Source organism: Lissotriton vulgaris, chromosome 5, assembly GCF_964263255.1.
Source record: "Lissotriton vulgaris chromosome 5, aLisVul1.2, whole genome shotgun sequence".
Lineage (NCBI taxonomy): Eukaryota > Metazoa > Chordata > Amphibia > Caudata > Salamandridae > Lissotriton > Lissotriton vulgaris.
In genome coordinates this window covers 555,557,135-555,574,050 of record NC_141693.1, presented here as the reverse complement: position 1 = coordinate 555,574,050, position 16,916 = coordinate 555,557,135, and the positions used below count along the sequence as shown (strand labels likewise).

Here is a 16,916-nt window from a genome sequence, read left to right as displayed (position 1 = left end):
TTCTTTGTTTGATACATGATTTTTTTTCACATTCACTATGATTTCAGTGATGTAACGTTAATAACAGTACCTCCTCTCTGAAAATTGTTCCATCACCACTGAGGTCGACCAGGGAAATTGAATTGAGGGATTACTTGTAAGTTTGTCATCACATTCGGTGGACTGACGGAAAAACAACACAAGCCATTTTGTATTTTTTTTTCAAACGGGCACCTCAAGCTGGAATGTACTCTGAAAAGGAGCCAAGTACAATTGCCTCTAGCTCATGGAAAAATACTAAAGAAGATGAACGCGCCACACCCAGAGAAGCTGCCAGGCCTCTCCAGCTGCTCAGTTTTCTCACAACAGGGATGATGACTGCGCCCGTGCCTGTGGGCACAGGGTGTGGCGTTCCCTTTATATATTAATGCCGCATGTTAGACCCGAACAAACAGCTGGCAGTCGCCCTCCCTCGGTGCACATTGCAGTACGGTTCAAGAGGCAATCATGTCTGGTCTGAAGAAGGGGCTCGGTGACGTCCAGAAGCAAGCCGGGAGCCAGGCTCAGGACGCTGGTACGTAAGGGGTTATTTTGGGGTACGTCACCTGGCTCGCTGCGGCTCGCCGAGACATTTGCATATTGCATGGTTGAGTCTGCCCTGTCTGCGGTCTTTTATTTATTTTATTTTATGCGATTTTATATAGCGCGCACTTTACCCGAAGGTGTCAGAGCGCTTTACATAAGAACCAGTTGCAAAACATAAGGTTTTAGGATTACATGCGTTACATAAAAGATACAAACATTTATGTTAATGTTTTTATCAATAAGCACGGCAAGCAATAATCCTTTTTAGAAGTTGCTTCCTGTGGGATATATTAGTGTAAATGATAAAATGAGGAGAGGAAAGCTAGCCAGACCACAGAAATACATTCATTTTATTGTAGTCCTTAGAGTGGTAACTTTGTATAGTCGGTGGTAGCGATCATGGATAAAAAAAAAGACAGGGGTGGAATTGGTTCGTAAGGTCCAAGAGATGTTGCTTTGTAGGCTTTCCTGAAGAAAGAAGGTCACAGGTCATTGGCGTTTTACTTCCACTAAAGAAAGCCATCAAACTGGTTAGATGGTGCAGATGGGCTGGGGCATGATAGGATGACACGGGACTTGTGAATGCAGAGTTTGGAGGGGTTGGGGTGCGGCAGGTGGTAGTGGCATAGGCAGATTGGAATACTAGCAAGAGGACTATATATAGGGCCATGTTGCACTTAGCACCCATGGTGTACAAAATGGAAGACATCACTGGAGCACCAACATCTATGCGGCACAGCAGGCACTATTACAGAGCTTCTATAGCGGATTGAAGAGAAATGATGGCGGTCCGATAGGATGATGCTGCCATAGTCAAGTTAACTGAGGACTATGACATTAATCACAGTCCTACCAGAATGGAAGGGGAGATGGGAAAATCCTGTGAATTCTGAACATTTGTAGCAGGCCAAGGTGTTAGTTGAGATAGAAGAAGACTGAACCAACATACCTCTGTTGAATATATCCTGAGATTGTAGGCAGGGGAAGGAGGGACAGAGAACAGCAATAGAAAGAATTGGGCTAACGAATAAACAGGTATATATGGTGCAGGCATAATCATTAGGCAACGCATGACTATCCAGCAAGATTTTGAGCTACGTAAGCCTTTTTATGGATGAAAAGAACCATATATAGTTGCTGTTGCCAAAGAGGAAGTTGGAGAAGCAGAAGGAGGGATTAACATCCCAGTTGGAAGTAGTGTATAGCTTTTTGAGGAGATGGCCAAGGACGTGACTTTGGTATGACTATTTCTAGCAAGGTGGGCACCTAGAGCAACAGCACGGAGTACAATTGGTCGGCAAGAGAGGAGGAGAGTCAGAAGGGATCGTCAAAACTCAACAAAGTCAGTAGTATTAACTGGTCGGACTTATCAAAGGCAGCAGAGAGCTTGAGAAGGATGAGGATCTGTGTATGTGGCTGCCAGTAGATGATGAAGATGTGAGCGAGAGAAGTCCAGGTTAGCTGAACTCCCAGGCAGCTTGATTGCTTTGAAAAAAAAAAGAGGTTGAGCTGGGAATGTAGGGAGTTAAAGACCAACTGTGCAAGACTTAGAGAAAAGGGAGGGAGGGCAGCTGAGCATGGAGGGGTCAGTGCATGTCTTTTCTGTCTTTGAATAACGTTTGTGGTTATAAAGCTCGAAATAGTTCAAACAAAGAGCAGAGGTTGTTTTAATATAATGAAGCAACGAGGCAAAGTAAATGTAAAGGTTTAATGATTTGAATTGCATTCAGTGCTGGAATGATGTGGTTAGCACAGGATTCCCATTTCGGTAGGTATTTTTGTTCTGGAACTAGGTTCTTGGCTTGTGCCAGCACTTCACTGAAGCCCCTCTTTACCCATCTATAAGCATATTCTTACCCCTTCCTACTGCCTTTCCACTTAGAAGGGAAATCAAATCATCAAATCAAACAGGATTTATAAGGAGCTTCTAATCACCCGTGAGGGTATTCAGTTGCTGAGATACTTGCGGGTTTGGTTGGGTTCAGTTGAACAGCTCAGTCTTGAGTGCCTTCCGGAAGTCTAGGAGAGAGGTGGAGGTCTGGAGGTAAAGGGGGAAGTCACTCCAGGATTTATCAGTGAGGTAGAAGGAGCGCCCCCCAATGTTGCTTTAGTGGGTGCGTGGGATATGAGCAAGGGAGAGGGAGGGTTGGTGGACATTCAGGCGGTGGCTGATGTATGCTGGTCCTTGTTTGCGTAGGGCTTTGTAGGTGTGAATCCGCATCTTGAATTGACATTTCTTCTGTATGGGGAGCCATTGTAATTTCTTGAGGTGAGGGTTGCTGTGGGTCCGTTTGGGAAGTCGAAGGTGAGTCTGACTGCTGAGTTCGGTATGGTTTACAGTCCCTTCAGGAGGTGAGTGGTGATACCTGTGTAGAGTGTGTTGCTGTAGTCCAGGCGACTGGTGATTAGGGCTTGGGTGAAGGTATGTCTGATGTTGACAGGGAGCCATTTGAATATTTTCTGGAGCATGGAAGCGTGATGAAGCAGGTGGATGAGACTGAATTGATCTGGCTTTTCACGGTGAGTTTTCTGCCAAGGATAATGCAGGGGTTGCGAGCATGTTCCGTCGGAGTGGGTTAGGGTCGTATTTCGGAGGGCCACGGGAGTCCGTCCATGGGGAGATGTTGTTGCCAAAGATCAGCACTTCAGTTTTTTCGGTGTTAAGTTTCAGGTAGTAGTTTTTCATCCAGTCAGCGACACTAGTCATACAGTAAGTATTCCCAATTGTCCAGTCAGCCCCTCTCCCCATTTCCAGCCAGGCTCTCAGGTATATCCCATTTTTCTTGCTAAACCACATACCTATTTGTGCGAAGAGCTCCACAAACGGGGCAGAGCAAAGGTAGAATAGGCGAAGTTCTCCACACATAGGTTTTAAAAGAACATTTTATAGTATGTAAGTAGTGCTATTACTATTAAATGTACTACAAAGTGCAGTTTGTTAATAGGCCTCAAAGTGTTCTTTGAAGCACCCATTCACCACTGGGTGTCTTGCCAATGAATAACAGATGTTTATTGTTACCAAATCTAATGGTACTGAAGTTTTGTCAATAAGGCTTTATTGTGGGCAGCACCATTTTTCCTGACTTCTAATGTACTAGATCTGCGGAGTCATTCCGTGTAGGTGCTAGGCTGAACACCTGTCAGGAGAACCCTCTCTATGGTGGCATCCACGCTCTGGAATATCTTGCCCACCTTTATTTAAAATGCCAAGAGCCACTTTACATTTCGATGTCTCTTGGAGACATAGCTTTTACCTTTAATCAATCCTATCTCAGAGATCCTTTATATAGACTCTGTAGCACAACGTTGTTACTCTGGTGGGAAGTGAGCCTTTAAACTCTTTAACATAACATAATATTCCAGGTGTGTTCCCCTGATTCGTGTCTATATTGCTTATAGCTTACTCACTTAAGCTGAACAGCCAGAACTCGTGATGAATCCTAGATCACACACTACGGTTCACATTTTCTGAAAGAAGTGCTGATGAGAGGCAAGGGGAGTTGTATGTCTGTATGAGTGCACTGTGATTTGTGCTTTTGTGACTGCTAAGTTAGCAGTGTAGCTGTATTGAGAGTGTCTGAATAGGTGGAGGGTGTGAGGGGGTGTATGAATGTTGTGTGAGTGCACGTTGAGGGGTGTGTATGCATGGATGTAGTCAGCATTGTGCCTGTGCAAATGTACAGTAAGCAGTGTGTCTGTGTGAGTGTATGGTATGCAAAGTGCCTATGTGAGTGCACAATATAAGGTGCGACTGTGAGAGCTGTGTCTGCCTGGCTGTAGTGTGAGCAGTGTGTCAATGTGAGTGTAGGCTGCAGCCCATTAAAGCCCATCCTATTGGCATTTCCAGTGCTTCTTTCTAATTTGACTCAGATGTTTCTACCTAGTTTCACTACCGTCTGGGAATAATACCCCGCCAGATAGAGGTAGGATTCAGAAATGGGGCAGCATTGAAAAGGCTCTTTTTAAAGAGGCCAATCCTAGTTCACGGCTCTTCCTCCAGCCCTCATAATTCCAGCAGGAACACAATTCCCTTAAGAAACTCTCCCTGGACTGTAAGCCTCGATCTACAGAGCACACGGGGAAATAACTTTTTTGGCAGGTGCAGCTGTGACGCCCCCCTCGCACATCATCCTCAGCCCGAGAGGCACTCCGATCATAATAAGCTTGTAGATGTCGTGCAGCTTCTGAGAGACATGTGAGCTGCTGAGCCATGGTTCAGAGAAGCTGCTTGTGGGACACCAGGTCGGATGTCCCTCAGCAGCTCATCCTGCCTCTCACGCCCATTCCCCCGGAGTCGGCGGCCAGGGGAAGGACACCACCAGCTTCTGAAGGGGAAGTGAGGAGGTGAAAATGGACCACCTCATCTTTCCTTCCGGGAGCCAATCAAAGGCCCCCTCTGACCCTCCCCTTCTGCCTCATGATGATGATGATATGTATTTATAAAGCACATCCTTTACCCTACAAGTGTGTCCTGGCGCTAACTAGCTAAAACCAAATACACTTACCAAGTCCTCACTAAAAGTGAGAAACTAAGATTGCTCAAATATGAGGTTTTTAAGCCCCTTCGAAAACAGAGGTGCGTGGTTTCGGTCCTCAAATATAAGGGTGGGTTGTTCCAAGTCTTGGGGGCAAGAAATGAGAAAGCTCTCACCACCTTGCATGCAAAATTTATTTGAGGAACGCAGAGAAAACGAGCCTCCTCTGAGCACAAGGCTCTGCTAGACTTATATACTTGAACTTTCTTGGTTAAAACATTAGGGCCATTATTATAGAAATTCCTACAGGCCAAACATGCCATTTTTTTTAAACAATGATGATATGTATGCCCTGCTCAACTTGAAACCATCAGTGTGCTGATAGCCATCCCTCTATGACAAATGGGCTAACCCAGCAGGAAACCACACTGTCGACGTCTACAGGGGAACGGGTGGGGACAGAGACCCACCAACCCCCTGCTGCAGGAATTCAGCAAGGCTGCTCAGCTATGGGGAGTCAGTGATGTCTGAAAAGGCACAGCCAAAACAGCAAAAAACACCCAACATTTTTTATCCGTTCACAGACACCATGGATCCGATTCACAAAGACGGTACATACAGAAGAGTTCTCTGTGTGTCTTTTGTACTCGGCGCAGCCAAATGGCAAGCGACAAAGTCCCATATACCAATGTATATGCAGTAGTAGTGAATAGCACATGAAAACAATTGGCCTAATTTATTAGTTTTTGCTGTAGGGCAGCGCCGCAGTCCTTCCAGCAGCACTGCCCCACCGCAAAAGAAAAGGGAGGAATTTGCGTATCTATCAGATATGGCGCACTCTTGTCCTTTTCCCCTGCGCTGATGAACAATGGGCTGCCGAGGTCCATGCAGGCACCTTTGCACCATGGTGCAAGGGTGTCTGCGTAGAGGGAATGATTGTTTTTATGCAGGAATAGAAACCTTCCTGCACAAAAACAATCACAAGAGGCTTTTTCCTCTTTCTATGTGTGCTGCAGAATGCAGCACACACCGAAAAAGGAAAAACTAGGAGAAATAAAGATTTTTCTCTTTGTTGTGCCTCTCATATGCCTCCCATGGGGATTTTTTTTAAATCTGGGGCAGAATCAAAAAGCCATTGATGTTGCTGGGAACGCCCCTAGCAACACCCATTGCGCGCCACTTTAACGCAGAAAACTGCGTTAAAGGGTATTATATTTATCAGGCAGCATTAACCCAAAAAAAGTGGCTTAGTGCTACCTGATAAATATTGTGCAGGCTCCTGCACCATGGAAAGTCACAAAAAGTGACTTTCCGGCAGCCCAAGGGGACTCATAAATGAGGCCCAAACTAGTTGGCAGTAGGGGCCACTGGTATTGGGAAGTGTTGGGGAGCAGGGAGGGGAAACGCAAAAAATAACAAAAAGAATTATAAATAAAGAAAATTGGATTTACCTGCTCCGAAGGCCGCCGCCTTACTCCCGATCCCCACGTCCTTGTCAGGAGCCTGCTGCAAACTGCACAGGTTCCCAGCTCCCAATCCCAGCACTGCTCACATGCCTCGGTTCAGCGCTCAGACATATACTGGGAGCCTGTCTTGGTTTCTCCTCCCAGCTGTACAACAGAACTCGGCGGAGAAAGGCCAAGTGCGCAGCAGGCCAAACCATCATGAGCACTTGGCAGTGCCCAACGCTCTCCCCTCTCCCTGGTGCTGCAACTGTATAGGTGGCCACACCCTTCCCTCGGCTCGCGGTTACAGCCTGCAGGACAAAAAATAAAATGATAATAAAAATGTTTCATTATCCTTTTATATTTATCCTTAGCCCCTGCTGACTTTCAGCGATAACGGAGGAGCTGCCCCTGCTACTTAGGGCCTGATTATGATTGGGTCATTAATTTCCTACCCATGTGTAAACTCATTACCTCCTCACCCGTCTTTCTGTCCCATTCTTTACACATGAGCAGCTCTTGCTCCACAGAACCTATTACCTAGCTGATGTCAAAATACTTACCCCAAAATGGCGCTACCTACCCAGCATGCATAAAGGGGGAAGGACGTCATCAAGACAGCCTGCGCATACATACCAAAGAAACACAAAAGAAAGAAAACACAAAACAATCAGCACAGACAGAAATTAGGAAGGGAGGGACGGGCTCAGGAATGGAATGAGAAGACCAGGACTTGGAGTAATGAAGATTACTGGTGACTAACCGCACATGTTGCTCAGGGGTTATTTAATGCATTCGATAAATATTGGATGTGTTAAATACCTCTGTGTTCTTTAAAATTTAGCAGATCAAACCTGCAGAAATTTAACAGGGAAACCCCCTGCAGTAATTACAGTAGCATGTTATTCTCACCAAGTTTTTATGGATTTATTTATTGCACACAATGCATAACATTCCCTGTGGTATCATTATTTATCATGTGCTATAAATAACACTTACACTTGTGATTACAAGTAAAGGTGCTATTTATTGCACCTGGTAAATAACAATACCCTATGAATGAATGAATGAATGAAACTGTTCTTATATTGCGCAAACTTAGCCCAGTGGGCGTCAAGGCGCCTAAGTTTACATGCAGAAGCTAGCACCCCCCCACAGTCCTATTCTCTCATAGGTAGGCCCTCTTAAAGAAGCAGGTTTTGAGAGCTTTATTAAACGACTCGATTGAAGGGAGAGTTTTTATTTTAATGGGGATGGAATTCCAAAGCTGCGGGGCAACCACAGAGAAAGCTCTGGCTCCCCATCTAACAAGTTTGACACGGGGAACCACCAGTTGACATAGTCCCGCAGAGCGAAGGCTTCTTGTAGGGATATAGCACATTAGAAGAGAACCGATAGCACTAGAGGGACCTTCTTTCAATGCTCTGTAGGCCAGACACAGAATTTTAAAGGAGATTCTGTGCTGCACAGGAAGCCAATGAAGGTCCTTCCTGGCTGAGGTGGCAGAAGAGGCTTTCGGAAGATCCAAGACAAAGCGTGCTGCAGCATTCTGCACAATCTGCAGTCGGTGTATCAGGCTGCTATTGGCTTCCATGTACAGGGAGTTTGTTATTTATTCGGCGCGATAAATAGCACCTATTATGAGTTAGTGGGGGATAGCATGAAGATTTTGGTGTTTAACACACCAAGATCCACATGGTACAGTGGTAAATAGCGTACACATTAACCCTGTTACATTTCAGCAGGTTTGCCTTGCTGAAATGTAACGAATGTTGGTTTATTTAACAAATCCAATAATTATAGGATGCTTTAAATAACACCAAACGTGTAATTCCGTTCAGGGCATAAACAGGGTTTTGCACAAGAGACAGACATACCCGTCCAAATTTTAATCAGGGCCATAGGGGTGAATGTAGGTGTAGACAAAGGGAGGAACACAAATATGGGCATTATTTCTTCCAAAATGGGCGTGACAAGGAGAAAAACAAGTGGAATGCAACCCAACTTACAAAGATTACACACAATACCATTTAAGTACCACAAGCCAACTCAGCTCAAAGTTACACCCACCCAGGCTTAAAGCAAATCGTGCAGCACACATGCCTTTCATAGCAACTACAATAGAATCATACAGGAACCAATGGAGGCAGAATAGAACACTACCATGACAAAGGAAAATAAATAAATCTGAAATTATTGGTGCAACATTTCTCACACATCCTCACACATTCACGAGGAGCACCATAACAACAACTGGGTCAATAGGAAAATAACTTCTAAATAGATTACAAATATCATGCATGTTCCACAAAGATTTGCATGTAACTGACTATGTGAGTACACAAAAGTACAATCAGATAAACCATAGCACTTTACAAATCAACACTGTAGAATATATGTACATTAAACTAGTCACGTCAAACAAGTCCTTATTCGACTTGAACCATAAAAGCACACACAAAGCCAATAACAACATATACATTAAAATTCAGAGCATTTTTAGACCACATGACAATTTTGAATTTCTTACGATACAGGATCAGAGCATAACAATTTGGGTAAGATTCCATTGAATCTGTCAAAACACCAAATACTGATGCCGAATTCAGCATATAAAGAGCTCATTCAATTGGCATTGGTATGTTACTTACAATCGTCTATTAAGTTATGGCTGAGATGTAATTCACACATTGACTGTTGAGGGGTAATTGTACTAAAATAATAAAAAGTCGCAGGTTTCAAATACACAAATATTACTTAAATCATCCATAAAATTCATATATATTTTTAAAGTAAAAAGCTGATTTTATCAAATGTAACATAGAGCTAATATTTATTTATTATTTTTATTTTAGGTTTTTATAGAGCGCGTAGTCACCCAAGAGTATCCCAGCGCTAAACCTCGTGGTCCTGATGGATGAAAGTGCGGGGGTAGAAGTGAATTAAGGGAAAAGAAAGGTTTTGAGAGATTTCCTGAAACGCAGGAGGTTTGGTTCTACTCTAAGTTTCAGGGGGAGCGCGTTCCATTGTTTCGCTGTGTGGACCGAGAAGCGGCGGCCTCCTGCGCGGGCCTTTTTCACCCTGGGAACCACAATCAGGTTTTCATGGTCCGATCGAAGCGCTCTATTAGGTCTGTAAGGTACGATACAGTTGTTGAGGATTGGTGGACCTGCGTTGTGAAGTACCTTGTGAGCCAGGCATAATGCCTTGAATATCACTCTTTCCCTGATCGGAAGCCAGTGTAGTGTTTTCAGTGCGGGTTTGGCTGATGTTCTGGCTGGGGTATTCGTGAGCAGCCTGGCAGCGGCATTCTGGGTTTTCTGGAGTATTTGGAGAGTGGTTTCCGGGGCTCCTAAGTAAATGGCGTTGCTGTAGTCCTACCTGGACACAATTAGGCCTTGGATCAGCAGTAGTCGGGACTGGAAAGGGAGTAGGGAGAGCACCTTTCTACGTGATCTTATTAGGCCGTAACAGATGCCGGACGTTTTCCTTGCCTGCGTTCTGAAGGTGAGATCTTTCTCTAACCATACTCCCAAACTCTTAACTTCCGTCTTAGGGGTAGGAGGTTCACCCAGACAGACGGGCCAGATGTTTGGGGGTAAATTCAGTGTTTTTTGACCTAGGAGAAGAATCTCTGTTTTTGACCCATTTAATTTCAGGGCAGAGTCGCTCATCCATTGATGTATATTGGAGAGGCAGTCATGAAGATTGGAGGGCTCTTGCTTGGGGTGAGAAAGAGTTACCACCAGCTGTGTATGATACGGAAATGGCGTATCAAAATATCTAGCTATACCTGTTATTCCATGTGGGGCCTCATTGACAATACAACACACCAGCGGGCTTCAGATCTACTTTTTGTTTGCATGGTGTCACACTCAGTGCTTCATTTTAGCTGGCGGTTGCCAGTTGTTCTCATCAGTACACATTTTTTGGAATCTACACTTATTTTACCCCATTAGACATTTTCTGAGAGCAAGTGAGGAACAAACAAACAACAGGGAAGGAAGACGAAATAGAAAGTCGGAAAAACACCACAAAGGGAGAAAGCAGGAACCTGCAAGAGTGAGTAAACGGGGCAGAGAGTGCCTGGTAGTGGATTACAGAAGCATGGGGTGGATTCAAATCAACAAAGCCTTGGAATTCAGCAAGTTGGCATGTAATAGCACCAGCTGCAGGCTTCTGAGCAGAGCTTCCTCCACTGGCACTCATAAGCAGAGAAGTAAGGGGGCGGGGGGTATTCCACCCTGGAAGGCACAAGTTTTTTTTGGGGGGGGGGGCCGGGGGGGGTTCAGGCGTTTTTACCCTTGTCATAGTCTGTCTGCCTGCCGCCGCCCGATGTTCCCTGGGGCCATCGCTGGGCGGCAAACACAGGCAGGGCCGGCTCTAGGGCGGTGCGATCAGTGCCACATAACCGGGCGCTGACTTGGGGTAGGGGTGCCCTATTTGTATTTTAAATGCATCTGCTGTGGTGTTACTTGCTTCCAGAAATGTTCAGTCACCAATAAAAACGTCAAGATCACTCCAGTGATAAATGTTCCTGCTGGAGAGAGATCGGAGGTTTGTCTAGTGGGAGTTTTAACTCATCATCCACTGCAGTGGATTAATAATGCCTGTTGCAAAGAATGTGTACCATGCAGATCACAAAGTGCATATCATGTAAATAGGCCAGAGGTTACTGCTTGTGTCCCAGGGCTCCTTTGGTTACTTGCAGCTTATAAATGAAAATCCTAATACAGCATAGTGAGTTATTAACTGTCATCAAAGAGCTGCTTGCAAACTCCAAGATATATATTAGAGCTATATGTCGTTTTGCCCTGGCTTTTATTATCCTACAATTGCAAAAAAGGTTAATTTGGGTAGAAATCAATTCTTATTATTATTATATAACGAGAATCCCTAACAATGATGTTATGTTTTAAATTCTGAATTTGTGCTTTTCCAGACCTAGGACTCTTAAACTATACTGCCTACCAGTATAGATGTCATATGACTCCTACACCTCATAGTCCTCAGTCTTATGTAACATTTCCTATACACTGATTTGCACACGTATGTTGTCTCTGTGCCAAGGTGTGTGTGATTTAAGTGCTCTGACACCCTACACTGGTATGAGTGGTGCTATAAAACTAAATCAGTCTGAGAGAAAGTGGTTTTAGAGACTTGAGGAGCACTGTTAAATGGTGGTAGTGAGGGAAACCGTGGTAGATGTGGTCATTGGGGGGTCCCAACAAACAATGTCGCAAAGGGCGCCCCCAGTGCTAAAGCAGGGCCTGAATGCAGGGGCCGCCACAGGCGGCAAGAGGTCTTGCTATGGCACTGGCACTCAGTCTTTACTAATTAGGCACTTGTCACATCATTGTGTTCATTGTGTCTGATTTCCTCTTTATACCGTCAGAAGTGTGCTGAGCAACACACCTACTGTGTATGTACATACATTTGTTGATGTGACATTCCAATCATTAATATTTAGTGGATGTACAATATGTAGCAGGTTCTCAACAGTGTATAGCATCCATATTCTCCCTCTTCCTCGTATCCATCAATGGTTATGCATTTTTTAATGTCCTGCTCAGCCAAGGAGGCAGAATTATCTTTCACGCACCTGTTATCAAAAAATGTATTGGCTGACATTTCTGAGCCATCCAAAAGCCAGAACAACATTCAGCCCCACCCTGCTGTTCCTGTAGTCCATATGAACCGCAGAAATGGCGGAGGATAGGAACCAAAGGTTCTTCAACATTATACTGGAGATAATTAAGATAGTTGGAATAGGGAACTCCTCAGGTTTCCTTGGCTGTATTGGACACCAGTTTTCTAAAGCAACAGACACACAGTAATGAATCAGCGTCTCTGTGTGCATACACTGCTATTGCAACTTCTGGAATCTTACTGAATCAAGAACATAATATGAGCATGCAGTTTCTAATACAAGGTCAGGCTAATTTGCCATTTTGTTGGTAAGTGCAGCATATGGTAGTGTGAGTGAAACTTAATAATTGTGCCCCAGACCACATGGGATTGGTTGGTTGCAGAGCCATACCATGCATAAGTTCACTTTGTGGTCAATACAACACTGAATATATTACAGGTGATGCATTTCTCAGAGTACACAGACCACTTCCACACAGTACACTGGCAAGATTTAATAATCTACTGATGGCAACAGAATGGAGTGGACCTTACTCAATGCAATACAAGAATCCCTTTCCTCTTGGTGTGGCTTTCAGTGGATTTTGCTTGTTTTCACATTTCATCAAATTTTGTCAGAATTTGACACAATTGTTTAGAGTATCTTGGCTCAACTACCCCACTTTTCTTAATTTCCTGTTCACCAATATGTTTTCATTTAGTAAACTAGAGGAAAGAAGAGAACATTGTGAACGTTTAGTCTTTTTTGCAACATTTGGAAGTATGCTACATGGTTTGTGACCGTTTAATGCTGCAGAACCAGTTTGATTTGGTTCTTTGCAAGTGTTCTTCTGACCATCCCTGTCTTTGTGTTGAGTGTTACCTCTCACTGCAGGTCGAACTGGGTGGGGCTGGCTCTAGCAAAGAGTACCCACCAAATGAGCTCAAGGAAGTGTGAGATCTCTGCACCTAGTGGTCATTAAACTTTCTGAAGCAGCAATTGAAGGCACATGGCAGCTTTTCTCCATCCTACTCACTTCATTGTCCAGATGTCCAACCTCCAATCACAGTAATGGAGGCAATACACTTCCACTGTCTAGGAAGCTATCCCAAAATATATCACTGCTGCAGTGTTCTTCTGACCTTCTTCCTCATCCGAGTCACCTATAAAAGTTTAGTACTCCACTTGGGGTATCACAGGACCTCATACTGCACAGATTTTCCTATGAGTTGGTGATTAATTGAGCTGGCTCAACTCCCCTGTGAAGATGTTCTTCAGCAGAACCTGGAGCTAGTGTATTAGTAGAGAAGCCTGAAGTGTTCTTCAGGTATGGATTTGGGTGTCTTAACTAGCTACGGTAGGACACACAATCGTGTTTGGTTCTATGCTGTAATCATCCTCACACTATGTTCACATTTCCCATGTTTCCTTCAACAACTGTGTTTCTCAAAGTATGACCAGATCATAGTGTGAAGGTATGAAGCAGATGCTCTCTATGCCAGTCGGCTCTCAAATACAGCATAAGGAGAGGCAATGCATAAAACCCAACACTCCCACCCCGGACCCACCTCAGGTATAGATAGAATGTGCCAAGGACAGACTCACATTAACCCAGGAAACCCACAAGTCAGTAATGACCACAATATGTCACTGTTCAGCATCATTAACATGCACGTGCTTATACATACACAGGAAATCACAAACATACTCACACATACAAACACACACAAACACTCCAGCCATTTAGTTAATGTCTGCATTGGTGGAACATGGAAACTGTTAGGGCCTCTCCCACTTTTTCCTAATTAGCCAGTTGTTAGTCAAGCAGAATGTGATGGGGTTAGGATTAAAGCGAGAGCCAGCCAGCAAGAAGGGTGTCAGAGGTGTGGTTTGGAGTGGAGGATACAGTGAACCCTCCTGGTTCCTTATCATTCCTTCAGCCCAATAAGTCCTTGGTTTGATGCACCTGAGAACTTTGTATCCTACTCTAGCAAAGAAAGGTTCCGTAATATGAAACAAATACATTCTGTGCTATGGAAGGGTTAATTGCCATGTTAGTGATCCCACTCTCCGGGGCCCAATTAATTATTTTAAGTTCTGATAGTTCCCTATAACAGGACATATTGTGCTACCAGTCATGCCAGCATTTATTTTGCCACTTATTTTTTTACTCACTTCTTTAACTATTTAAGATCTTATTTGAAGAATCGAGAACATAAACCTGAAAAATAATCTATGTGATCTGTCTAAATAAGACTTTCTTATTTCTTTCCTTCAGCTAAGCAAGGACAACAGGTTGTCCAGGACTGTGTTGATCAGGGCAAGAAATGTGTACAAGAAGGTAAGCAAGCTTGGGATCATCTTCATGTGAGCCCTGGAAATAAACACGCAACAAGCAATAGAACAATGCGAGCAAAATGCATTTTTTGTGTACCTTTAGATTTTGGAATGTTGACACCAACAGAGCTGCTATTTACTCTTTTATAAGCGGTACTGTTTGTCAGAGGGAGATTTGACACTAAACCCAACAGGCAGAGGTTCCCTTTCCAGCGGTATATAAACTGAAAGACATTTACATCCTATTAATATCATGTACATGTTTCTTCTGAGTCACCAACTGTATCCACAAACCTAGAGTGGAAAGCTAGAACCTAAAACACAATGATTGATCCTGTCTGTAGTTATACCCTCGAAAGCACCATTTACCATTCTATAAACAATAATACATTCAATACATTGCAAATTAAGGAGCATATCAAAGGAAGATGCCCAGAACAGAATTTGCATTTAATCCCCACTGGGCAGAAATTCCTCTGAATGCACTATCTTTGAATGTCTCATGCCTGTAAAAGCTTCGGGGACCTGGAGATGGGTAAAATTGCAAATTATTTTTTTTGGGTGAAATTTCACAACATTTGGGAAAAGGCACTTGACCATTTTATTGCATAAGATTGGTTGTGGAAATATTCTACTTAAACCAGTCTCCCTCAGGTGAAAATCACAAAATGTTTTCTGGATTTCTGAACATAAAAGTACCCAGACCTATGTAGCAATAAACGGCCAAATATCTTTGTAATATAAGTGTGTTCAATCCTCATAATCTTAAGTGTGAGAAGCCCCTTAAAGAGCCTGGGAAGCTTGCTCAGATGTAGTTGCAGTTGTCTAGAAACATACAAGTTTAGAACTATGTTATATGCATTAGTACTGTAAAACTTGTGTAGGAGGAGGGCAATGATAAGGAATCGTCATTAAAAAGTCAGATTACCGGTCCATACCTTTAGCGGTATTCCCAACGTCATAAATCAGAAGTTAATTTTACCATGCGTAGTGGTAGATAAAGTACTTAGTAAGTATGATGTGACAGGTATACCATGTCATGCAGAAATGAGTACACAGTGTGAGCAGCTGTGGCCAAGAGGAAACCACAGCACACCCCTGATTAGTCCTTTACATAAATTGTGTCCACAAGTGTGCCCTCTCCTGGTGCTCAGCTGCTACGAGTACCTCTACAGACATCTGCAGAAGAAATCCATAAATCCCATTGGGGAGAGCATACTTCTAAGTATAATGAAATGACAAAAAGTCAAAAATTGGTAATTAAAATGTCTTTTTACTCTTCATTAAGAAAACACAGAACAGTCAACGTGTTTCATTCATTTTGGCAATACGAAACATCTTCAGGGTTGTAAAACATGATACTAAAACACAATTTATTTAAAAAAAAAGCAAAAATACTTTCATAACTGAAATACAATTAGAAATCAAACAACTGTGTTTGAAATCCATCAAAGTTCCTCAACAGAGGAAATAAACCAATGTGTATGAAATGGGGGACATCAAAAACAATTTACAAGCAAACAGAGAAAATGTATTCATTATAATCAACCCCAATCCAGGTATATTGATTAAATCATTTAGGTCATATATGATATTCATATGAAAGTAACTGAGGAACCCCTATCTCATTTAAGGGATAAGCTCTCTATAATGATAGGACATAACACAAATGGATGGTTCCTTGGACTACTTCATTGCCATTAATGACCAGAAATCACTACGTACACGTTTTTGTTACCTGTTTAATTCAATAAAATGAATAGAATTGTTTTTTTTAAAAGAGGCCCGGAAGAAGTTTTCCCCGGTCTCAGTTTGATTGCAGCTGAGAATAAACTACTGCTAGAATGCCGTGATGCTTGTTTCACCTCTGTTAATTAATTGTTTTTGCAGTTGTTGATCAAGGAACTAAAGCAGCAGAAGACACCTGCAATCAAGTCAAAGATCAGCTTCCTGGAGCAATATCCGGGGGATGGGGAAAGAAATAATGATTCGTCTTTTGAAAATGCCCGAAGATTCAATAGTTGCTTGGATTGGAATCTCAGCATTAAAAATTAGCAAAAAATTCAGAATTTTTTAGTTGTAGGAGGCAGTAAATATGCTTAACCTCATTAGATCTGGCGCCAGAAATTATTTTGTTGTGACTAATAATAAAAAAAGTTTGTATTGTTCATTGAATAATCTTATTTACTATTTAGTAGTTAAGAAAAAGTCGGTTATATGGGTGGTTTGTGATCTCTGTTTTCTCTCATCATTATTCTGTGATATCTTTAAAAACACGGGCAAAAGCACAAATGAACTGGAAATATCTCCAAGAAAGCAGCAGCTAACATTAGTAAAGATCTTCTTGTTGCTAACCGCTTGAACTGGTTCTTCTTTATCTTTCTTTCAATGCGAATTAATGTTTGAAAGAATAAAAAATTGACTTTGGAAGACCTTATAAGATCTTGTAATTTTACTTTTATCATT

The 16,916-nt window shown here is 42.9% G+C and overlaps 1 protein-coding gene across 1 annotated transcript; it reads left to right on the top strand.

Annotated features, from left to right (window-relative positions):
* The first annotated feature begins 397 nt into the window (after nt 1–397).
* ADIRF (adipogenesis regulatory factor) lies at nt 398–16,618 on the top strand. The gene is made up of 3 exons (XM_086922017.1): nt 398–553; nt 14,392–14,454; nt 16,341–16,618. Exons 1-3 carry the CDS (start codon nt 487–489, stop codon nt 16,433–16,435), a joined length of 225 nt encoding a protein of 74 aa, XP_086778143.1. The 5' UTR covers nt 398–486; the 3' UTR covers nt 16,436–16,618.
* Nucleotides 16,619–16,916: the final 298 nt, after the last annotated feature.

What these genes read in the sequence shown, in the direction of transcription:
- ADIRF (XM_086922017.1), top strand. Translation starts at nt 487, where the DNA reads ATGTCTGGTCTGAAGAAGGGGCTCGGTGACGTCCAGAAGCAAGCCGGG. An exon ending in GAGCCAGGCTCAGGACGCTG is followed by an intron (nt 554 to 14,391) that starts GTACGTAAGGGG and finishes TCTTTCCTTCAG; the next exon opens with CTAAGCAAGGACAACAGGTT. An exon ending in CAAGAAATGTGTACAAGAAG is followed by an intron (nt 14,455 to 16,340) that starts GTAAGCAAGCTT and finishes TTGTTTTTGCAG; the next exon opens with TTGTTGATCAAGGAACTAAA.